Genomic DNA, 23554 nt, shown 5'->3' with positions numbered 1-23554 from the left:
ACCAATACACTTTAGCCTTTCCTTACAGTTTGCACTGGACTTGAACCCAATGCCCTCAGCAGCTAATCCTCAGCAACTTTCCTGGCAATTCTAACATTGCTTAATAATCCAGCATGAACTCAGTGCCCCAACCCAGCCTGCTTTTTCTCAGGCTGGAGCCTCCTGGCTGGAGGGGAAAGCCTTGGCTGGGAGGCTAAACCCCCTACGATAATGGATGCCCCTTGAGGATCTGTGAGGTTCTTCGCCAAACTTTCAACGAGACCAGGGAAAATCAGCCCATGTGAAGATCTGTGGTCAGGATTCTGAGCAGCAATGCTTCACAGGGGCTGCCCAAGACAGAGTGTCTGTGGTTCACAGTGGGGGTGGGACTAGAAGCAAAAGTGGGTGGGGCAGCATATGTAAATGTTGCCTCTATACAGCAGCCTATCGTTTCCATGCACAATCCTCTCCACTTTCCACGCAGGCAAGCAGGAGGCAAGTTCAAGGATGCTTTCCAGCCAGAGAAAAATGCTTGTGGGAGGGTGGGGTGGCCTGGGGAGAGTTTTGTGGGCCCTGGGGGCATCATGTGGCCACTCTGGCCCTACATAATTTTGGGCCAGGTAAATGGGAGGCCCACCTGTGCCTGTAGGAACCTCTTTGTCCTTTGGATCAGCTTGGGAGGCCCGACTTGTTCACTCACCTTTAAGGTGTGTCCAGTGGTCAGGCTCGCCGGCCAGGGCCTTTTCTAGGGAATGGCCTCCCAAGTGATGGAAGCCTGGTAGCTTCTCTTCTCAGAGAGACTTTTAAAAGCAGCCTGCTTCATGTGGTTTTTAACCAATTTGGGGCTTGTTTACTACTGACTGAACAGTATTTTAATGTGTTGTTGTTTTCAAGTGTGGGGTTGAGTTGTTTTGATTTTCATTTTGAAATTTTAATACATCGCATTACTGTGGTTTTAGGTTTTATGTTATGCTTCACCTTTGTCCAGAAGAGCAATTTATAAATATTAAAATAGATTTAATTTTTTTTTTTTTTTAAGGATTAAAATAAAACAATTATTTCCAATTGTTATTACTAGCCAACCTAAGAATGGACATTTTTGGTTTTGTGCTAAAGTCACAAAGATTGAAACCACTGCTGCCATTATGTCTCCTGCAACTGATCCCTTCCTCCGTGGATTTGGACAGCTAACTTTTGCCCATTTCCTTTCTCTCTTCTTCCCTTTATATTTTCATTTTAGCTGTTGTGCACCACCACCACCACTCCTAGTAGTAATAGTAACAACAACAACTACAACAACAACATGAATATGCAAATATTCAACTTTGGGGGGGAGGGCCCTCGAGTGAAATGGCTGGTGTAATAAGGCGGCACCCACTTTAGCTGTGGGGACAGTTGTGTTGTGGGATTGTAACAGGAATTAGAGCTCTATGGGACCTTCCAGTCTGCGTGGAAGCAGGCTCACACACTAGAAAATGACGGCTGCACAATTAAAGCTGTTCTGGAGCTCTTTCACAATAAACCCATTTCCCAAAATATCTGACTTTTTGCAATAAGGAAAGCGATGGGAAAACACATGCCTGACGCAATGCAGTATCATCTCCCTGCAAACAAATCAGAATAAATGCACAAGCAGAGCTGATATCATCTAGCTTCACTTTGTGCAAACAGATCAGGGTGGATGCTTAATAAACGTGCATTCTAAAAGAAACACAAATAAACTGCCACATGGAGTCCCAGAGGCTGACCTGCTTCCAGCTAGTTGCAAAAAAAGGGAAAATAAAACAAAAGTCTCAGTATCACTAAACTAGAGGGCCCTAATGTGGAAGAGACTGAAGAGCAGAGGAAGAAGCTGGTGTGGGAACATACTATTTCGGTTTCTAGGGTTCGGGAGTCTGTTGCCCCCATTTTCTCAAAGCACAGCAGCCGCTATCTGAAAATACCTCGCTGTCCCTCCTGCCTTAGACCTAGGAACTGCCAGTTCTCCACATTTCTTAAGCCTTACATTCTCATGCTGGGGCTGGACAGTTTGGTGTGGTGGCGTGGATTCTTTCTCCCCCTGTTCCCTCACGGCCATTCAGTTAAGATTAATCATCTGGAGGGTGGCCAAGTTCAACTTTGGAGAGGACGGGGCCAGAGCGATCTCTCAGCCATCACTCCAGCACCGGTCTGTCCCTGCAGCTTGTGGGAAAGGCTAGGAAGAAGGCCAAATCAGTGCTTTTCCCAGCCCCTCTCGCCTTTGTTTGCATCTACAGGGCTATTTCTGATGCAGGCTGCTTCATCTGCAGGCGGCCTCCGTCCTCCGCCCAGAGCGAATCTTCCACGGCCCCCTGCTGAGCGGCGACACGGCTCATTCTGCAAGGAAGAGGCGAAGGCCGGTAAAGGGGTCGTTTCCTGGCTGCACAGAATCGACTTCACAGGCTTGGGCAGCCTGGTGCCCTCCAGATGTTTTGAACTACCACTCCAGCTGGCTGGGGCTGATGGGAGTTGTAGTCCAGAACATCTGGAGGGCACCAGGCTGCCCAAGGCTGCTGTAAAGAGCCAGAAAAGGCTGGTTCATCAATACAAGCCACTGGTCGTATTTGGAACAAAATCAAAGCTCAAAGGCTTTTTAAACAGTCTGCATATTCCCTTTCCATACGGCCATTTGCTTTGTGCACTGTGAAGGCGAGGGGATCCTAACTCCGCTGCTGTTATCAGCAAGACCAGCTCTGAGGAGCCATTCCTTTGCCTCAGCTTCTCACTCCCGCCTGGCACCAAGGAATGGGTGCCTGCAGCTGAGGGGCCTAAAAACACGGCTCTGGCAGAGTCTGTGCTGCTGCTCATGCCAGGGCTGGGGAGAAGCAGACATTGGGCCAAAAAAGTACAAAATTGTCCCAGCAATTTGCGGAGAAATGCCTTTGTGAAATGGCCCCTTCCAAAAACGCATTTCTCTGAATGATATAGCTGATTCTTCAGCACATTTAGTTGGGAGTAAACTACTGAGCTCAATGGGGTTTGTTTCTGATTTTTGCATAGGATTCCCTGCAATCTCTGGTTCCGCCCCTTCCCTCTCCCAAAAATGTTTGTATCTGCTTTTGAATAAATTGTATTTGTTTGTTTGTTTGGTTTTTTCGCAAGACAGTCTTATTCAACATAAGGAAAAAAGAAACCCACATGTAAAAAATGTTTTTTCCTTGCAGTTCAAGTTTAAAAATAGGATTTCATGAAACGGCACACTGTGACTTTATACTTTTAATAAGCTAGCTTGAGTCATTGTCCTTTTGGAGGGAAGTATTTAACTGTAGTGCAGCTCTTGAATAAAATGAGTTGCTGGGGGAACAATCTGCCCACTGTGTAAAAGAAAGTGTAAGTTTCTCTCAATATTCTGCTGCTGCTGACTAAGTGGCAGCCATTTTTTTCTCATGGTGCCAGCCATTTTGAATTCCCCCCAATCGAAAAAGCTCCTCGGGACAGGCGTTTTTGTGGGAAGCAAAATGGTGGGTGGAAACGATGATTCCCACCTAACGGAATTTCACCTCTCTCTCAGAATATAGATGAAACAAATCAACTAGTTTCAGTGTGCGTGAAGCAGCTGCGAAATGCTCTGTTGAGTCAGTTCAGTACCTCTCTAGTTCATCCTGGGAAGACATCTGACATATTACAATTAAAAATAGGGGGGGGGGGTGTACAGACAGAATACGTAGATAATCTCATCCTGGTCTGCAGCCCACAGCTTTGGCACACGCAGAGACATCTCCCATCTTTCACGCCCATAAAAAGAGGAGCATGTAGGGCAAAACAGTTTTAGCCCAGTCTTTACTGGCGGGATGTATTTAGAAGATGGCAAGGGAGTTGTGTGTCAGCCCAAAAGCAGGCAAGGGGAAGCCATCTGTGCTCCAATCCTAATGGGGGAATGTGGTGCGTGTGCTTGGGAGCCAGAATGAGGCCTGCGTTCTTTTTCTTGCTCAGCTGAAGACACTGCTGAGAGGATGCTGTCTCTGTTCCCTCTGCCAGTTGTTGTTCTTGTTTTCCTTTCAGGGTGGGGTGGGGGTGGGATTGGGAAGCCCTGCAGTCCTCAGGCCTATCACATCCCCTGCCAAGAATAGTCACTAGCCCTCCTCAACACCACTGGCACCCATGAGTGCCCCAAAACCTCTGGAGGGGACCAGATTGGTCTTCAGTTCTCGAAAGAGGGAGCCACGTGACCCCAAAGTGCACTGCTCTCTTTCCAAATTTGCTTCATGCTCCTGCCTGAAATCCAGCTGTTTCTTTTTAAGTGGACAGGATGGGCATAACACAGGAACTATCAAGGCAACCTCAGGCCATGGGAAAAGACTCTCTGCCAAAGTGCAGACTGGGGAGAGTCAACTGAGCATCACCCATTTCCCATCCTTTGCCTGCAGACATATATAGACGGATGGGGCCTCTTTTATGCATCTGTTTCAAGAGTTCAAACCCTATAAAAAACACACATCTCCAAACCCATTCCAATGTCACACTGTGACAGTTCTTATCTGGACCTTTTCCTGCCATTTCTATTGGGGCTGCCTCTATTATTACTTCATACACAAGTGAATCTTAGAAGACATATGGTTAGTATTTATCTGTTAAGCGAGACCTGCAACAAAGTGTTGCAGTGTACCCTGACCTCCTAATAGGAGGGTTCCTGTTCAGGGATTCAGCCAGCCAGCCTTGCTCTCTACCAGGAAACTCTATCTGACCCCACCCAGCCCTCTGCTTTTCTTTTCCAGCTGACGTTCAACATTCTGTGGTGCTGAGCTGGTTGAACTTTCTGATGGTAAAATATGTTTGACAGTGGACTATCTCGGAAGGAGGTGGACTCTCCTTCACTGGAGGTTTCTAAATGGAGACTGGATGGCCGTCTGTCAGTGATCCTTTAGCTGTGATTCCTGCATTGCAGAGGGTTGGACTAGATGACCTTTGGAATTCTTCTAACTCAACAATTTTATGATTCTGTGTTTTTGTTTCTTTTGAACTTTAGGTTTCTCCCAAGGATGCTGTTATCTCTCTCTTCTTTCTAAAGGGCTCTATTTTGAGTACAACGCCATCAGCACTCAGCACCTGAGTGTGCTTTTAGAGAGTTGCCAGGTCTTGAAATAAGAAAAATGAGAGCTGGATGGGAGTGGGGCTGAGTCAGGAGGAGGAGCCCAGAACAGCTCTGTGATGGAGCCACAGAGTCCGGCTCTTTTGTCAAGGTGCGGAAAAGAGAGCACAGTGCAAAAGTTTAAGATGAAACGGTGAAAAACTAAGGAATTAACCCAGCCTTGCCCCATACAGTACTAACATAAGCAAGAGCCACATCCTTGCCACAAAGAGTTTACGATCCGTTCAGTCATTGCACACTCCCAGTTGCATCTGCCCATGAATGATTCTCACCTTAGGGGTTTCCCCCCCACAAATCATTTTTAAAATCTCAATAAACAAAAAGGGAAGCAAGTAACCTGCTTATTCCATCCTGGGGAAGTGACCTGGCTAGCCACAATGAAGGCTGATCTGCTATGGCAAATGAGGCATTGCTCCACCCCCCTGCCCGTCCTCAGCCAGCTGACACCTGCCTGCCTTCTTCGGCCTCATTCACACCCTCCATTTAAAGCCCATGAAACAGGCATGGCTTTCCCCAAAGGATTCTGGGAGCTGTAGTTTATTAAGGGTGCTGAGAGTTGTTAGGAGTCCCCCACTTCCCTCCCAGAGTTCTCTGTGAAGAGGGATTGGTTGTAAACCACTCTGCAACTCCCAGAGGGGAACAGGGGTCTCCTAACAACTCTCAGCACCCTTAGCAAACTACAGCTCCCGGAGTTCTTGGGAGGATGGATAGGGTGGCTCTGGAGCCACCTGTCATAGGCTTCCCTGCTGTCCATCCCGCCAGTGCCAACGGGCATCGGCCAGTGCTGGATTAGAAAGCAAGGATGCCAAATGCAACACAGGTTTGGTTACTGCCAGGAATCCACACTGCCCTGTGGTACAGATAGCAAATTTTTGATTCTGGACCTAATGGCTCTACGGGTAGCGTGCCTTGATTCATTTAGACAGTTGCACTTTGTGTCCTAGGGTTGGCCTCTGCTATGAACTCGCTATTGTGGTCTGAGCCAAGCAGCGATTGTGCCTCATCCTCCACAACTTGACAGTAATACAGACCTTCATTACAGGGGTGTTGCAAGGATACAAAGCCTTTGACTTTATCTTCATTGCCAATTCTAGCAAAGCCTATGTAGGTTTAACTTCATTGCTCACAGAGATCCCTCCCTCCCCTCCCCTCCCTTCTCTCCGCATTTCCCCCTCTGTCAAAATGTAGATTTTAAGTTCTTTTGGTGGTGGAGAGCAGTCTATTTTTTGCTGAAGCACCATGTTAATTGATACACACAAAAACACTTTGCCTTACTCTTGGCAAAGAAGTTGTAAGTGCTATGAAAATAAGGAGCTGAATGCTGAGATGCCAAAATAGGTCACAAGCTGGGGATGCACAGATATCTTGAGATTCCACGTTCCACTCCAGAAGCTTCCTTGCAAATCCTTTTTAAACACCCAATTTCATTTCTTCATTGCAAGGTTATTGTTAGCTGATTGCCTGATCTGCGTCTCATGTGTAGCAGGGGAAAACTATGGATTATTTTCCCAGACTGGAAGCTTGAAGGGAATCAAGGCAGGAGACGTGGGGGAGGAGAAATCTGTTGCAACACACACCATTACTTCCATCCTTAATATATTTATAAATGCCTGTTCAAATCAACAGGAGCAGGGAAGGCATTAAACTGGCAGTTGTGACAACAGAGCCCAGAGAGCGGCTTCCTGGGAGTTCTGCTTCTTTCCTCCCCTAGCAGGGAGAACCAGGCTCTCCCACCCCACCCCTCTCCTCCCTGCTCGGCCCTCTGGAGTGCTGGGAAGAGAGAAATGCCCTTTTATAGCCCTGCTGTTCTTTTTCCATGAGCTCACAAGCGAAAGGGAAAAGACTGGCAGGCTGTCACAAGGGCCGGCCCCGAAGATCGCAGGGAAAGAGGCCCAGTTGACGGGAAAGCTAACGAAAGGACAGCGAGATATCGAGGAGTGGCCTCCACAGGGCAGAAAAAGAAGAGTTTGTCCTGTCTTGGGCAATTCATCATCTGAGATGCATCATAGCCAGGAATAAAAAAATTGCAGAAAACCAACTTTCACCAACCAAGCGCCCTCGAGATGTTTTGAACTACAGGTCTCTTCATTGCAAGAGATACACTGGGGTGTTGTCAAAAATGTCTGGAGTTTGGCAAAGGTTAGCCTAATCACACAGCAATTTGTCAGGGCTTCGTTTTCGAGAAGAGACAATCCGAAACCACCCACCACCATATCCTGATATATGGCCCTTATTCAGCCTTCCTCCCAAGAGGACGCCTTGGCCTCGCTCTCTTCTCTTCCAAATGCAACGCAGAGAGCCAATGAAAACACTAAGTTAGCCATGCCATTTAATGTCCGTGGGTCTACTCTTGAGTAGGGCTGGTCCTGGATACACACCACATTCACCTTTTCTGAGGACCTCTTCTGTTCTGCAAAATGCAGTGCACACCCAATGAGGTTTTAACAATATTATTACTGCCGTCAATTCTTATTAATAACCTATAATGCACACTCTCCGCCTGAGAAGGCATGTTCTGCAATGGAAGAGAAACCCCCACGCCCCGATGAACACGGTACTCATCATGTTATTCTTATTCTCCATTTTATTATTAATATAAAAATATTCAGATATTTACATCAAATAAATATATTTCAGTAACAAATAAATTACACGAATTGCCTGGGGGAGGTGGGCAGGGCGAGCAAGAGACCCTTGTTATCAAGAGGCCCCTCTTATTATTTACATGGGGTTTTTCTTGGATTAAAAAAGGGTAAAAAGAGAGGAGGGGGTGAAGTCAGCTGCTGGCAGTGGTGTGAGGCATGCAGGATTAGGGGAAGGGTCTGGCTGTGTTGAGGGCTTGGTTACCAGGCAGGGATACAGCCAGGGGGTGGGGTATCTACACTGCATGCTCCTCATTCCCCCAAAATGAAGGGAGGAAGCTCAGTTTAGTCACAGCAGTCGATTGCTTTGAAGGAAGAGCATCTCTCTCTCTCTCTCTCTCTCTCTCTCTCACACACACACACGGTTCTCTCTTCCTCCAGAAGCAAGTCTTACCACGGGGTAAGTAAAGGTGGTCACCACAGGTGGCAGATCTGGGGAGGGCGCCAATCAGACTGGGAAGGGTGTGATTTACTGGGGAGATCTCCTGCACAAGCCCCGCTGAATTGAACATAAACCTGAAAGGCTTTAGCAGGATGGGAGATTGCCACTCAAAACGTTCTGCCTTGACCTCACCACAATCCCTTGGGCAAACCCAGATTCTGCGCACCTTCCCTGGTGGTGCCACCCTTGACAAAAGGTGGGTCTTTTCCAGGCAAAGCAGTCTCCAGCTCAGTTACTGCAAGTCTTCCCCGGAACTCACATTCTTCCCTGCGCCACCTTCCCAACCCCTTTTCGCTCTCACCAAGACATCTAAGCTTGAAGAGGCCCAGCCCCACACATGCAGGCCCCTTTGTGGCATTACTCCCTGGGGGGCGGGATTTATGCATCTTCATGTTAATCCTCAGTGTTTCCTTCAGAGGCATGGGTGGGGGGCACACACGCTCAGCTACCCTGGCCCAACTATTGCATCTGGCCGGTTGTTTCCTGCTCGGCACAGCAGAGGGAAGTGGCAAACAGAACAGCATGGACCCAACAGCAGCTGTGTACTGGGAACGAGACTCTGCCCTGCCGTTTGCTGTCCACTCTGCCATCAGCCACAAAGCCGTTTTGGGGTGGGGGTGGGGGGTGGGCAGGCCTGAATTACTGGGTCTGCCAGTCCAATGGTTAAGTCTCCAGTGAGGTTCAGGCTCACCATTCCAAGGCAAAGGAAGAGTTGAACACGCCTCCCACAAAGTCCTGGGGATTTCTCAGAAGGAAGCACGGCTGGAAACACTGAATGAGGCAGGAGCAGCCTGTGATGGGGGCTTGGCAGTGTATAAAAACTGGGGGCCGAAGTGTCTGAAGGAAGTATTTAAATAGGATTTTCTTTTCTTAAAAAAAGAAGTAGAACCAGCCAGGGGCAGTGATCCCAGCCTAGTTTATGAGGTAGTTGAGTGATAATACACAGGCCCAGTCCACGCTCATACGGACGACTCCTCGGGGTTTGAGTCAGGCAGCGCTTGCCTCTGCTTGAGCTTCCGGCGCAGCTCCTCCGCCAGGTCGCTGTAGTCCGGCCGCTCCTCGGCGCCCAGGTTGAGGCGGATGTAGCCGTTGGAGGAAGAGCCGCGGATGTTGCCCAGGTTGATGCGGTTGGGCGAGTGGAGCGGGGGAGACTGCAGGGGCTGCCCGGGGATGCCGTTGGTGGTGGGAGAGGGCGTGGTGCCTCCGTTCTGGCACACGGCATGGCCGGGGACGATCTTCAGGGACCCGTCAGAGTAGTAGTAGCTGGCTGGGTCCCACAGCTTCTCGTCCGAGTCCGAGGTGGTGCTGGGAATGAAGGTGGGGCTCTTCGCCTCCTTGGGCAGCTCAATGGGGTAGACCAAGGTGCTCTCGATGGCCTTGGAGCCCTTCTCCAGCTCCTCCTTGAGCCTGCGTCGCAGGGACAGCACCACCAACAGAAGCACCAAGCACACGGCGGCCAGAGCGATCACAACCATCCACACCAGGCCCAGGTTCTCCAGAGGGGCTCGCGCTTCCAGAGACATGGCCGGGCCAGAGACCACGGTGACCACGTAGCTCTCGGACATCAGCTCGTTGCGTTCCTCCAGCTGGACACACCTGTACAGCCCGCTGTGCTTCAGGCTGGTGCCCAAGATGATCAGCGCCTTGAGGTGGGCATCGTACAGGACCGAGTCCCGCTCCTCAGGCAACTCCTGCCCATTGAAGGTCCAGCGAGCCTGGGCCAGGTTGGAGGTTGGGCGGCAAGGCAGGACCAGGTCTGTGCCCACCATCACCGTGATGTTCTTGGGAATTACTTTGGTTCCTGCAGAGAGAAGGGAGAGGGTGAACAAGAGACGGGGAGGACATCACGCCTAGCTATTCTTCTGCCAACAGACAGGGCTCCTTGCCGTCTACGAAACACAGGATTTTCTTGCTTCCAAAGCAAAAGCACCCTGGGATCCCACAAGCAGAAATGAAAAAACAGCAGAGTCTTTGTATATTGCATTTGTATCCTGTAAGTCCCTCCCAGGAACCAAAAGAGTGGCACACATTTTAAAAATGTCTATCCCACCTGTTTGTCCAAAGAAACACATAATCCCTGACAAACCTCAATATTAGGGTTGCCATATTACAAAAAGCAAAAATAGCAAAGTTGTTGAGCTTTTTAAAAAAAGGCTTTTGAGGTTTTTTAAAATGAAATTTGCCAAAACATCAACACTTCCAACATGGGTTGCTCTGTGCCTGGGGTTTCCCGGACATTTTGGCTGAATTTCAGTAATTCTGCCCAGATGCTATTTCTGGCAGACGAATCCCAGCTATGTCTGGGAAATTCTGGGTGAATGGCAGCCCTACTCAGTATAGTGTCCCAGGATCATAGAACCGCAGAGCTGAAGGGACCACAAGGGGAATTAACCCCCCACAATGCAGGAACCTTTTTGCCCAACGTGGGGCTCGAACCCAAGACCCTGAGATTAAGTGTCTCATGCTCTACTGACTTGAGCTATATTCAAAGCAATAAATAAAATAAATAACAATAACCAACCCGTTTAACGAATTCCAGTAGCAAAAAAGAAACATAGAACTAATCTAGCAAAAATGTGATATCACAGCACTTTAAATGTACTGTGTGAAAGTGACCTAGTATAGACATTCTGATCAGGCAGCCTCTTGCCTAATTCTGTTCTCTTGTGCTTCAAATTATGTGCCCACAGGCTCCCACCACCATTTCTAGAAGGATTTGCAGACGGAGGACTCAATGTCATGTGAGTTTTGATCAAGAGGCAATTATGCCTCCTCCTTTTCATGGTCCAGCCACAAGTCCCAGGGCTGCCCTCAGACAAGCAACCAAATCTCCTTGCAGTGAGAGTCCATCCAGGCGCAGCCTGTGAGAGTCCGTTGGTTGTATGATGCAGCACACCAGGGAGGGCCCAGGGACAAATTCCTCACTTGGCTATGAAGCTCCCTGGGTGACCCTAGGCCTGCCGCTTTTGCTTAGCCCAACCTACCTCACAGGGTTGCTGTGAGGATAAAAAGGAGGTGTGTGGTGTGGAGACAACTGAGGACATTGCTCCAGAGTTACTGGTGAAAGCTGGAGTGTTTCCTTCACTTGGCATGAGGGATGAGTAAAACTCGATTTTGTGGCATTTCCTATGAAGATGCTAGCTTTGGAGTCGCAACTGAGCATTTGAAATACACAATCACCCTAGTTAAGCTTGTTTTGTCACTGAAGGACCACAATGCTGAAACCACAAGTCCCACAAAGCATATATACGAGGAGTCCACAGAGTAACCACAACACAACACTGCCTGAAAATTGCAGAGGAGGACTGACCTGATTTTGACGTGCGCAGGGGGCTGCAAATCCCAGGCTCTACTCCCAAGTCCTGGAACAGCAGCGAGGTCCTAAAAGAGCCAAAAGCCAGTTCATCAGAAGACAGAGGGAACAAAGCTAAGGAACAGCACCACAATACCAAGGAAAAGCTGGTGGTCACCTTTGTTTTAAAATTTGTATGTTGTCTGTTTTATTTATTTTTTTGTAAGCCACTTTGAGACATGCGTGAAAAACAGGATATAAATTATTTAAATAAAAGGCAACAGGACCATAAAACCAGAGCTGAGTGTATTCTGCATGCCTGTAAGTTCTTTTTGTGCAGGCACAGAGTTCTGACCCTCAGAAAGTGCAGAAGTTTCTAGGCCTGGTGGTTACAAGGAGGTGGGGAAGCTACGTAAGAGCATTCAGCAAAGGTCTGGACACAGAAGAGTAGCTGAACAAGATTCCTGAGAGTTGATGTCTCAGGGCGTACACAAATAGACAACTACTCTCCGCATTTCCCTTCCTTTTCACTCCCTCTTTTGCCACTTTCCAAGATGCACTGATGTGCCTCTTACCCATCATAGGCATCTATGCGAACACAGCGACTCCCATTCCACGTCCAGGCACAGTACGGGTCCTTAGCGAGGATGCAGTCAGAACAGCTGTGATACTTGCTGCAGTCGGCCACAGGAAGCTGGATAACTTGGGAGTTGGAGCCAACAAACAGCACCCTCTGGGGTGAGAGGGAAGGATATCAGTACTGGAGCAGCATCTAGAGTCAGACCACTTTGCTCCCACCTTAATCTTCAGATACCACTGAAAAAGTCAGCGCTGCCTCATTCCCTGGGTTGCTCTATTGCATGCTCTTGCTGCAGAGGGACAAACATCTCCTGCCAAATGTGGGATGTTGTGGATCTAAGTTTACATACATTTGTCCAGGTTTCTAGTCCTCATGGTTGCACAGAACCATGCAGGCAGTTTCTGATGAAATCTTAGCAAACCACAAAGTGGCTGACCCCAATCCTGTAGTGCTCAGTTGGCTGCACTGCTCTCATCTCCTGACCAGCATGTCCCACTATTCTCTCACCTCCAAAACACTACAATTCCACCAATCCCTCATCAAAAAGCCCCACTCACTAACCCTTTGATGTCTGAATCCTGAAAGTAGAATTAGCCAAAGCAAAAGCAAGTGGTCTTAACTTGTAGAATCTGTTTTGAGCAAGGCTTTTTGGGTGGGCCTGCACATCAGCCCTGCCCCTTATGGGGTGCGATCGGGGACATGCCTTGTGACTCCACAAGGAAAGGACTGTTGCCTGCTGTCACGCCCCCCGTGTTTCCAACCCCAGCCCATGCAGGGACATTTCTTACCTTCTGCAAGGACAACACTAGGCTCTTGACAGGCTGGGCATGCTCAAAGATCTGCAGCTCTTCAATCAGATGGACACCCGATGGCAAGACCACGGCCTTGTGCAGCCAGCCATTATCTTCAGAAAATTCAAGAGAGGGAGGTCATGGCAATGAAGCATCACAGGAAGGCGCTCTCTGGGTCACCCGCCTCCAGAACAGAGCTGCCCTAGGGACCACTGTTTCTGCCAGTTACCATATCATAGGAACCTAGGAAGCTGCCTTGAGTCTGGCCATTAGGTCCACCTAGCTGACACTGCCGGTCAGCAGCTCTCCGGGATTCCAGGTCAGGAATCTTTCCCAGGCCTTCCTGGAGATGTCAGGGTTGATCTTGGGACCTTCTACATGCAAGGCAGGTGCCTACCATTAAGCTACAGTCCTTCCTCAGGCCACTCCTTCCAAGAACCTCCCCAGCATCAAAACTGAAATTACGTTGTTCTCATCTGACTCAAGAGCGGGGCTCATGTGGCATTTCCATCCCCCAAACCCAGGAGCAGGTTGCAGCGCTAATTCAGTCTATCCGCAGAAGTGCTGCAACTGGACATACAAAGCCAAAACCCCCTACACAATCTTCTCTGCCTGGCAGTGGAGTTTCAGTTTGTGAAGCAAGTACACCAGGGATGGGGAGCCTGTGGTTTTCCAGATGTGGCTGGACTCCAACTCCCAACAGCCTCAGCCAAGGTCCTTGGTGGGGGGGGGGGGCATGAGAGTTGGTAGTCCACCATCTTGAGGGCCACAGGTTCCCTATCCCTGGTCTACTCCGGCAGGCAGCAACACTCCAAGACCTCCTGCAGAGAAGCTTTGCCATCCTTCACTAACCAAGACCCTTTTGTTTGATGCGCCAGAGGTTAAACTGGTACCTTCTGCATGCAAAGAGTGCTCTGGGCCTTAGAATCCCATACCTGTGCCAATGTAGAGCAATTCATACGGTTTGCCATCCAAGCCATGAACCCGTTCCACCACCAGCTGGGTGAAGTTGGCCTCCTTCTTGACCAGCAAAGGCCGGTTGCCTTGGGGAGGGACCACCTTATCCATCAAGGGGTGCTTCTTTGCAAAGTTGAGCGTGTTGTCAGGCAGCTCCAGGGAGTTGGTGATGCACTGAAAGGAAGGGAAGATGCAGGGCTTCGGTCAGAGCTGAAAATGCTTTCACACAGATTAAGCCTTGGCTCTGCAAAAATGATTCTAATTTGACAAGGCCCAGCCGTGATGGATGCAAAGCAGTCATGAAGAAGAGTGCTTCTGAGGGCGTACAGAAGGAGTTGCCTTCCAGCTCCAAGCAGCCCCAAGCAGCCCAATCAGGAGGGGAGTTGCAGTTCAGCAACAGCTGCAGAGCACCATATTGGCTGCTCCGGGTGTGCAGAGCACACTTTCCTCGTGGCTAAATAAGAAGGCACTTGGGAAGTACTTACTGCTCCAGGACGAGGGCTGGGCACTTGGTCCGAGTACCGAACCCACTTCTGAGCGACCTCGCTGTACTCCTTGTAGGGACCGTCAAACACTTTCTGCACCTCTTGAATCTGGTATTGACAGACGGCAGAAACATCCACATCTCCCCTGCAGGAAAGGAAGGGAGGGAGGCAGAAATAAGTTTAGCGATAGAGAGCAACCAAGATTGGGAAGATTTTATTTTAAATAGTTACTCGCCCCCCCCCCAAAAAAACCATAAGAAGTTGCAAACAAAAAAATGGTAACGAACTAGAAATATTTACAAATAAAAGAAAATATGTTCTAATGAAAACTACATATATGTTTGATATGATTGCCATAATTAAATCCTAAACTGATATGACAACACAGAAAAACAACCATACACTAGGCTTGCTTTTTATCTTGAAATTTGTTATTCCCCAAATAAACAAAGACCATTTTTCAAAGAACATATTTATTTTCTTGAACAGCTTCCAGAAAAACAAGTTAGAAAAACGAATCAGCCATGTATATTTTGCTTAACCAGTAGGTGATTGTGGAGAATTTGTGCCATCCCCCCCCCCACCCCACCCTTTGCTTTACAGATTCTACCAGCAGCCAGTAAATTGAACAATAATTCAAGATCAACTATTTCAACCTCCCCTTTCGGATATCAAGGTTGGAAAGTTTTTATTGCTGTTATATCAGGACAGGCTGAGGGAAAGAACAGGACTCCAGCAATTATTCCCATTTCATTGACTGTGCTATCCAACTATCAGGATGGCAGCCTTTCTAACTCTACCCAACCCCACATCTTTCCTTTTGGCATTGGAAGGAAGTCTTGGGGGGGGGGGCACACCAGGAACAAAATCCAACATAAATCATGTAGATTAATTTAGGCAATTTATGCTGCTCTTTCCCCCATGTTCCGTGACCAGCACAGGTCCTGTGGGCAAATGAGTGCCCAAAAGAGACCTATAACACACTGAAGTTGTACCCGCCTCCCCTGGAAATCTTGTCTGATCACCCCTCCTATTCCCAAGATTTCTATAGGCACGGACCACATGCTTTAAAGGATATGGTTTTACTTCTAATATATAGATTTCTTTTTATATTGTTTTAAGGAAATTTCACTGAATGTCATTTTCAAAAACTGGGTTTTTGAAAATAATTCAGTTGTATCATCTATCAATGTAGTCATCTATCAATACCTAACAAATATTGTTTCTGGCCTTAGGACAAGATGCTTGCTTGTTAAGAAAAAAAAAAAAGGTGAAAGCAGAGATTCTCAGGAAGCTGAATTCTGTTCTCACCCTTGTACCTTGTGACATTTTTACACTCCTGCAGCCCTGCCACCCACCCACTCAGCCTTTGCAGAGCAGAGGACCATCAGCCCCACAGGACAAATCTGAAAGCAGTTCTTTGCTGCCTTACCAGCGTGCTTGGAAGACTCCGAAAAAGCTAGTTTCAGACCAATGATCCCCACTCAGAGTGTACGTTCCCTGGATCCGATTGAAATGCAGCTGTTGCTCCGGAATAGAGCACAACAGCCGTGCCTTCAGGAACGTCGTCCACCTCTTCTGCAAAGTCCGGGCACCACCCACGTCCCCCTGTACAGAGATAATTAACATTTAAGGGGGGGGTGAGAGGTCCCTGTCTCATGGAGCTTACAGGCAAAATTTTAAGAGCTGGAGAGGAAGAAGTGAGGTAAAAGTAAAGTATGAGAATCAGCTTCTTGCTGTTTTGTGCATGTTTGTTTTTTATTCTAGAAATGCTGACTTGTTAAAGTTTTTTATTCTTTAGATTTCTCACATTTCATTCCTTTGATGCTACATCAGGTCACTGATGAAGACCTCTGTGTTGTTGGCCAGAGGGTGAAATATACTGCATCAGAATAAGTCCTATTAAGGACTTATTACTGGAGTGTCTGTATATAGGAGAATTGTTTCATTGCAATAAAAGAATTCTGCAGGGTTTTTAAAATACATCCTTCTTTTAACTCTGATTTGGGCTGCTGGACTAGACAAGCCTTGGGCTCTGACCCAGCTGGAGTCTTCTGAGGTGGCTGGAGCCTGCCATAACTCTCCATCGCCTCTGTCAGTGCCGCCTACCTTGCAGACTCTGGCTACCCGGGCCACAACTTGGTCTATGTCACAGTCGTACTCCACCGCCCGCTCGCTGAAGAAGAAATAGACCTTGTCGTCATCCCCTCTGTCGCTGCCTTTGCTCTCCCGGACGAAGGCCGAGCCCACAAAGTGGGGTTCTACAAAGGGAGGAAAGGAAGCGAGATGAACGGCCAGTCCTGAAACCAAACACATCCTTCCCGATCCCCTCTAAGCCCCCACCAAACACACCTGCGCAGATATAATCCTGGCCTACTTTCTTTCAATGACAGTTATACCCCTCCTTTCATCCAAGGACCTCTCTCCCCATTTAATCTTCACAACAGCCCTGTGAGATGGGTTAGCCTGAGTGACAGTGACCGGCCCAAGGTAACTCAGTGAGTTTTACACCTGAGTGGGGCCTTGAACTCTGTTCTCCCAGATCTCAGTCCAATGTTTTACCCACTACACCACACGGGCTTTAGAAACGGTTGGTTTCAGGCTCCCCATGCCTAGCACAGACAATATTGAGCTATGTGCAGACGAGATTCCACATTCAGAGTACAGAAGCAGAGGGTGCTGGCTTTTCCAAGCTAGGTAAACCAAGGCAAGCAGCATTTGCCACACTTGTGAGCCTCTGCCTGGAACCCACCGTGGAAAACATGCATTTGTGAGGAGGAGCCATGATGCACTCATGCGCACAGAGAGCCCAACTGGAGAACCACCCACCCTCCTGCTTCCCATCGCATCTCACCATTGAGCCATGTGGGCAGGTGCTCAGTCTTGACAGAATACTGGGGGCCCAGGTTGCGCAGGATCACAGGCTCCGTGCCCAGAAAGTTGTAGAGTGTTGCCGAATACAACTCTTCCTCTAAAATGGGTGGAAGAGAAGGGGTTAACCTGGCTTGAAGAGCCCTGAGGCCCAGGCTGCATTGAGGGGGAGCAGGCGGGGAGCAGGCCGGCCAGCTGTTACGTGCCTGGGTGCCTGTGGAGAGCAAGAACTTGCCTGCAGGCGACCAGGCAAGAAAAGCTTTGCAGAAATTGGCTCTTCCCCCCACTGCACCCCAAAGTCCTTCTGCAGAATCCATTTGAATGAGCTTTGTGAAAGAGCGCCTCCCAGGGGGACATCCTGCCCTTTGGGCTGAAGAAGGCAGGCAGCCCTGGGTGCCACTTACCCACAATGAGGCCCGTGTGCCCCTTGTCGGGGTCGTAGGGGCACTTCCCCCTTCCATCTTCAAAGGAGAGCCTGTCCAAGGAGAAGGTGGCCAGATTCTGCAAGGAGGCCAAGAAAGAGAGGGAGGTGATGGGACTGAGCCAGCGGCCCCCCTTCAGCGCACTCAGCCCACGTGTCCAAGCACGATTCATGGACAGAAAAGCTGCTCCCTGCCATACTCACAATGTAGGCGCACTTGGGCTGGAAGGCATAAGTACCACAGGCATACATGTGGGAACTGTTGTAACTCTGCAGGAAACGGATGTAGTTGAAGCAGTCAGTCTGAGGAGGAAAAAGCAGGTCCTGAGTGAGACTCCAACGGCCACAAACACAGAATACAATCGCAGAGTTGGAAGGGACCACGAGATTCATCTAGTCCAACCCCCTGCAATGCAGGAATTTTTTGCTCATCGTGGGGCTCAAACCCACAACCCTGAGATTTAGAGCCTCATTCTCTGCCAAATGACCTGTCCCAGAGGGTATGGGTTGTTTTCATTTTGTGGTTGCATTGCTGACACGCAAAAGTCAGCATCTGGAGAATCTTGCTCTTCTTTAAAATCATGTTTCCAGTCCTCAAGGCTCCTCAGAAGCCAAACTTAGCAATCAGAGGTTAGAGCTCCTTCACAAAAACCACCAGTGTACCCATGACACCAGTTAAAAGCACAATACAGTGGTACCTCTGGTTACAAACTTAATTCATTCCAGAGGTCTGTTCTTAAGCTGAAACCGTTCTTATCCTGAGGTGCACTTTCGCTAATGGGGCCTCCCGCTGTGTGATTTCCGTTCACATCCTGGGGCAAAGTTCGCAACCAGGAGCAGCTACTTCTGGGTTAGCGGACCTCGTAACCTGAAGCGTTCATAACCAGAGGTACCACTGTAAATGTAACCAAAGCATGCATCTATGTATATTATATGCAAATAATGTGCATGATTCTGCACACAGATACAGCAACCTGGTATCAAATAAGCCAGCAAATTCAAGAGCGGCCATGAAAACCCTTTCAGGATAAGACAGAAAAGGATGACCCACACTGGAGAGATGTTGAAAGATGAAAAAGCCATGAATCCCTGTGGTAACTTTCCTGACACTTGTTGCTTGCCTTTTTTCACGTAAGAAATTAATTAAATGATTAATTAGCTGGATCACATCAGCATTTGTTTTCATATCCACACACAAATGGATCCCCAGGGAGGGTGGCGGTGTGGTTGTTTTTTTTAATATGGAGCCTATGCATAAATAGTAGGAAGACCCTGCTTAGGAAAAGGCATCTCTGCCTCCCTCTCACACCAAAGGGAACACCTCTCTTCTATGGAGGGTGCCTGTCACCTAGAGTTGTGGGTTGTTGTTTTTTTAAATCTTCTTTTACTGTAAGTTAGAAATTCAGCTGCCTGGTTAATTCGGGCCACATTTTATCACTGAGAAAAAGGTTTTAAAACCTACCAAGGGACTCAACATTGAAGCCCCATCAACAATGATCCATAATCAAGTGCGACAACAGAGAGTGGTGGGAGGTTGCTAAAGCTGTGGTCTTAACTGTGACTACTCAGATGCAGGTCACCCTGAATTCAATGGGGCTTACTCCCAGGTTAAGTGGGGAGAGGCTGGCAGCCTCGGTCTCCCTCTCTCCTGTTGCTTAGTCAGCAAGGAAGACAGGCTGACTGCCAGATGCAGACCTGTCTGGTCCAAAGCCAGCCCAGCTCAGTGAGGATTCACGTTTGTCAGAGAAGTCGGCAGGGAAGATTTGATGCGCAGAGAGCCCTGGTCTGCTTGCTTAGCAGGAAAGGCGAGAAGCTGAGCCGACGAGAGCCGACCAGTGTTCCCAGGGGCAGGGCAATGGAAAGGGGAAGTATAAAGCAGCCACACTCTCTGCAGGGTGCCTGGGGGCTCACAGGAAAGGGCCCGTGCACAGACTGATACCAAGATGGTGTAGCATAATAGCCAGGACAGTGAGCTATGACTCAGGAAATCCCTGATCCAAATCTCACCTCCACCATGAACTCATTTAGGGACAAGCCGCTCTCCCTCAGCTTCAAAGTGGGTCCTCTCTGAATACTCTCCCAGATGGGGAGAGCAGCAAGTTCCTCACTGCAGGTGCCTGACAAGCCATGACAATATTGCGCTTGCCTGCCCACCGCTGTCAAGAGACGTTTGGCGGTAGGGACAAAGGCCCATCCTTCTGTGGGAGATCCATGGGGCAAGAGGATCCCCACGGGGTGCAGGTCTCAGACGCCATCCTCAGTTTTCTTAAGGACAGCTCTTGAAAAGAACCCCCCAAAAAGCAATGGGAGACACCTCTCTGTTCCCTTGTCTAGAAGTCTGCAGTGAAGAAAATGTGAACTGGCTCAGATTTGAGTGGCATGTAGGACAGTTGTCCTGCCTGGGGCTGATGGGAGTTGTAGTACAAAGCAGCTGCAGGGCACCAGGTTGGAGGAGGCTGAGTTATGGTCATGTCCCGTCTTACCTGATTACTTTTGCCCTTTTGAATACATTCTGCTTTCTTCTCTGCTGGAGCCTCCCAATGGATCTGCAAAGAAGTAGAAAGTATTCTTAAGCATCCTATGAAGCCCACCCTATCACAAGGGCTTGGGGTGGTTTATGTTGCCTAAATAGGAAAGTCACACAATCACAGCCACAAACAGCATGATAAAAGCATTTTAAAAGGGAGTTATAGAGTTGGAAAAGAGCGACCAAAACAATCAAGGGGGTGGAGCAACTTCCTTAGGAGTAAAGGCTGCAGCATTTGCAGTTTTCTAGTTTAGAGAAAAGGTGGGCAAGAGGCCTGGCTTTCTACAAGGCAGCTTGCTATGTAAGGACACCCAACGGCTGCTAGTCCTGATAGCTGAACACGGCTGGGAAGCAAGAGCGGCACAGCAGGCACTCTTGGCCTTCAAATGCCCATCTTGGGGATTCTTGGAAGCTTGAGCACTGCTAGAAAACGGGTCAAAGAACGAGATGGATCTGTGGCACAGCCGTCCCAACCTGATGAGACTACAGCTCCCCTCAGTGCCAACCAGCACAGCCATATGGTGCTGGGCCTGATGGGAGTTGCAGTCCCCAAAACTAGAGGGCACCCAGTTGGGAAAGGCAGATTTGGCAGGCATCTCTGTGATTAATGCATCTGTGTAGCACCTCCCAAGACAGCCCAATCTGCAACTCACCATTTCCTCAAGCTCCATGTTGTTGGTGCGGAGGGCGAAAATGGCTTCTCGAGCCCCCACGTAAAGCAGCCCTTTGGGGTCAGCCAGGGTCAGTGTTGTGTAGTTGAACACCCCCATCTTGGAGAAGCGCTTCGTCACTTCCCTCAGGTCTGCAAGGGAAAAGCAGGCAACGTTAAGGGTCAGTGTGGTGCAGCGGTGAGAGTGCTGAGCTTGGGTCTGGGAGGGAAATCCCCCCTCAGGCCCACGAGGGCCCCTGGGTGATTCTGGGCCAGGCGCCATCTCTCAGCCTAACCTACCTCGCAGTGTCGTCATATGAAATGGGGAATGAGTGAAGCATATATACCACCCTGAGCTCCTTGGGGGAAGGTGGGTTATCAATGTAATAAAAACTAAACATGAACAAGGTTTTAAAAAGTTAAAAGAGGACAACAGGATTCTTGCTTCTCTGCTGGCAGCAGATCCCGGTCCTGTTTGTGCTTAACAGAGAGGTAGACAGACAGATAGAGAGATATGTCCCAGTGGCTTTTCAGGGAACACCCTCGCAAAGCAGGGAACACACAATAGAAGATATAAAGATATAATAGACTCATTAGCAAGAATGCAGAATACTTTCAGACGCTGCTCTGCCACACCCAAGCTAATGAAAATCTCAGTTAAAAGGCAGCACTGAAGAGGCAAGTCTCCAGTGCTGGCCTAAATGTCTGTACAGGTGGGAGTTCCACAGTTCAAGGGCCACCACGAAGAAGGTCTTGATCCTGTCCATGCTGAAGTAACCAATCTGAGCCGCAAGCCCTCAGGAAGCCCCCTTGAGGCACCTCTGAGCATGTGGGCCCTAACATTACAGCACCATATAGGCTATCTATGGGCTGCCCCCATATATAGGTGGGCTTTTCTGGAGGAAGAATCCGCAAGAGTGTAACATCCCATGTAGCACAAGGACAGAGCCTTGTGGCGTGATACTTGTTCTGCTAGCAATATGCAAGAGAATGCAGAAGCCGGTTGCTGGAAACTAGTTGTATAATCATGCATAATCCAGTTGGGATTCCTGCATGGGGGGAGGTGGAGTGGGTGACCCTAGGGGTCCCTTCCAACTCTACAATTCTATAACTTTGTTACACAATGGTATGTGTGATCCACTAGAGAAACTGTTGCATTGGATCCCTGCTAGTGTCTGGGTAGACCCATGAAATTAATGGACATCACTAACTTGGGGTTATTAATTTCAATATGTCTATTCTGTGCATAACTTAGCTGGCAATTTGCTGAATTTGCACCAGACAAACCTTTCTGGGTCCCCCTGCCATCGGAGGCAAGGGTGATGGTGACAGGAGGCAGGAGCTTTTTGGTGGTGGTGCCTGTTTGTTAGAATGCCTTTCCCAGAGAAAAGCCTGCTGGGTGCCTTCTTTGGCTGAGTACACATTTAAAGCAAGTCTTCCACCTCCCCCCCCCCACCCTGGGGCAAACTCCAGTTTCCATTATCCTGTTTTTGGGGGGAGAGTGCTTTAAATTTATGGTGCACACAGTGGCAAAGTTACAATTAAGGCCTTTGTCTCTGACTTGAACCTTCTTAATAATAATAATTTGTTTAGTTTGTTTGTTTGTTTAATATACTGCCCTATACCCTGGGGGTCTCAGGGCGGTTCACAGAATAAAAGCAAGATATAAAACCACAAAATACCATAATAAAAATATAAAACAACAACCCAATAGTCCCCCCCCCCCCAAAAAAAAAACATTTTAAGAGGCATAGGATGTAAATCGGATTAACCAAAGGCCTGGTTAAAAAGGAACCTGTTGCCTAAAGGTGTATAATGAAGGTGCCAGGCGAACGTCCCATGGAGAGAGCATTCCACAGACGGGGAGCCACTGAAGAAGGCCCTGTTCTCGTGTTGCCACCCTCTGGACCTCTCGAGGAGGAAGCACGCAAAGAAGAGCCTCAGAAGATGATCTCAGGGTCCGGGTAGGTTCATATGGAAAAAGGTGGTTCTTGAGGTACCGGGCCAGGAAACTAATTGGTGACCAGTGAAGTGGGACCAGGATTGGTGTAACGTGCTCAGACCATCTTGCTCCAGTGAGCAACCTGACCAGTGAATTCTGCACCAGTTTCCGAACTGTCTTCAGAGGCAGCCCTACATATAACACATTGCAGTAATCTAACCTTGAGGTTATCAGAGCATTGACAACAGTAGTTAGACTAACCCTGACCAGACAGGGGCATAGCTGGACCACCAGCCGAAGCTCATGGAAGGCACTCCGGGCTACTGAGGCCACCTGAGCCTCAAGCTTACAGCAATGAATCCAGGAGAACCCCCAAGCTATGAACCTGCTCCTTCAGAGAAAGTGTAATCCCATCAAGAGCAGGATATCTCCTAGCCATCCGGTCTAGGGAACCCCCCACTAACAGCACCTCCATCTTATCTGGATTGAGCTTCACTTTGTTGGCTCTCATCTAGTCCATTACTGAGGAAAGACACTGGTCCAGCCCTTCCACTGCCTCACCTGCAGATGTAAAGGAGAAATAGAGCTGAGTGTCATCAGCATCCTGCTGACAATGTACTCCAAACATCTGGATAACCCCACTATGTTAAACAACATGGGGAATCTGTGCCCCCCCCCGCAAGGTTGCTGAGACTCCAACTCCAGCGATGCAGCCAGCAGTCCTGCGTCTGAGGGCCACAGATTCACCATCTCTGTGAAGTTTAAGGGGCTTCTTGGTGAACAGGGAGCTTCTTTTGTCTGCCAAAAACTTTCATCCAAGTCGTTTAATGTCCCATCTGGCATTTGAATATTTTCGTTATTCCTGCCCG

General features: G+C 48.7%; 2 protein-coding genes across 3 annotated transcripts in view; both read right to left on the bottom strand.

The window, feature by feature from the left end:
• Positions 1–23554, bottom strand: part of ANKRD39 (ankyrin repeat domain 39) — a 320177-nt gene that overhangs the window by 18505 nt on the left and 278118 nt on the right. The window lies entirely within an intron of this gene.
• SEMA4C (semaphorin 4C) overlaps positions 7653–23554 on the bottom strand; it is a 59541-nt gene continuing 43639 nt past the window's right edge. For both annotated transcript variants that reach the window (XM_083456608.1, XM_083456607.1), the window contains exons 3-15: positions 20748–20896; positions 20051–20113; positions 17772–17870; positions 17551–17647; positions 17130–17246; positions 16385–16536; positions 15708–15883; positions 14276–14420; positions 13769–13964; positions 12831–12946; positions 12038–12195; positions 11481–11551; positions 7653–9971 (exon numbers count right to left, since the gene is read on the bottom strand). In XM_083456608.1, coding sequence (XP_083312734.1) covers positions 9130–9971; positions 11481–11551; positions 12038–12195; positions 12831–12946; positions 13769–13964; positions 14276–14420; positions 15708–15883; positions 16385–16536; positions 17130–17246; positions 17551–17647; positions 17772–17870; positions 20051–20113; positions 20748–20896 — 2381 coding nt within the window. In that variant the 3' untranslated portion in view covers positions 7653–9129. The remainder of the gene's footprint in view (positions 9972–11480; positions 11552–12037; positions 12196–12830; positions 12947–13768; positions 13965–14275; positions 14421–15707; positions 15884–16384; positions 16537–17129; positions 17247–17550; positions 17648–17771; positions 17871–20050; positions 20114–20747; positions 20897–23554) is intronic.

The sequence above is a fragment of the Podarcis tiliguerta genome (assembly GCF_965153285.1).
Source record: "Podarcis tiliguerta genome assembly, chromosome: 8".
NCBI lineage: Eukaryota > Metazoa > Chordata > Lepidosauria > Squamata > Lacertidae > Podarcis > Podarcis tiliguerta.
This window is presented reverse-complemented; position numbering and strand designations above follow the sequence as displayed.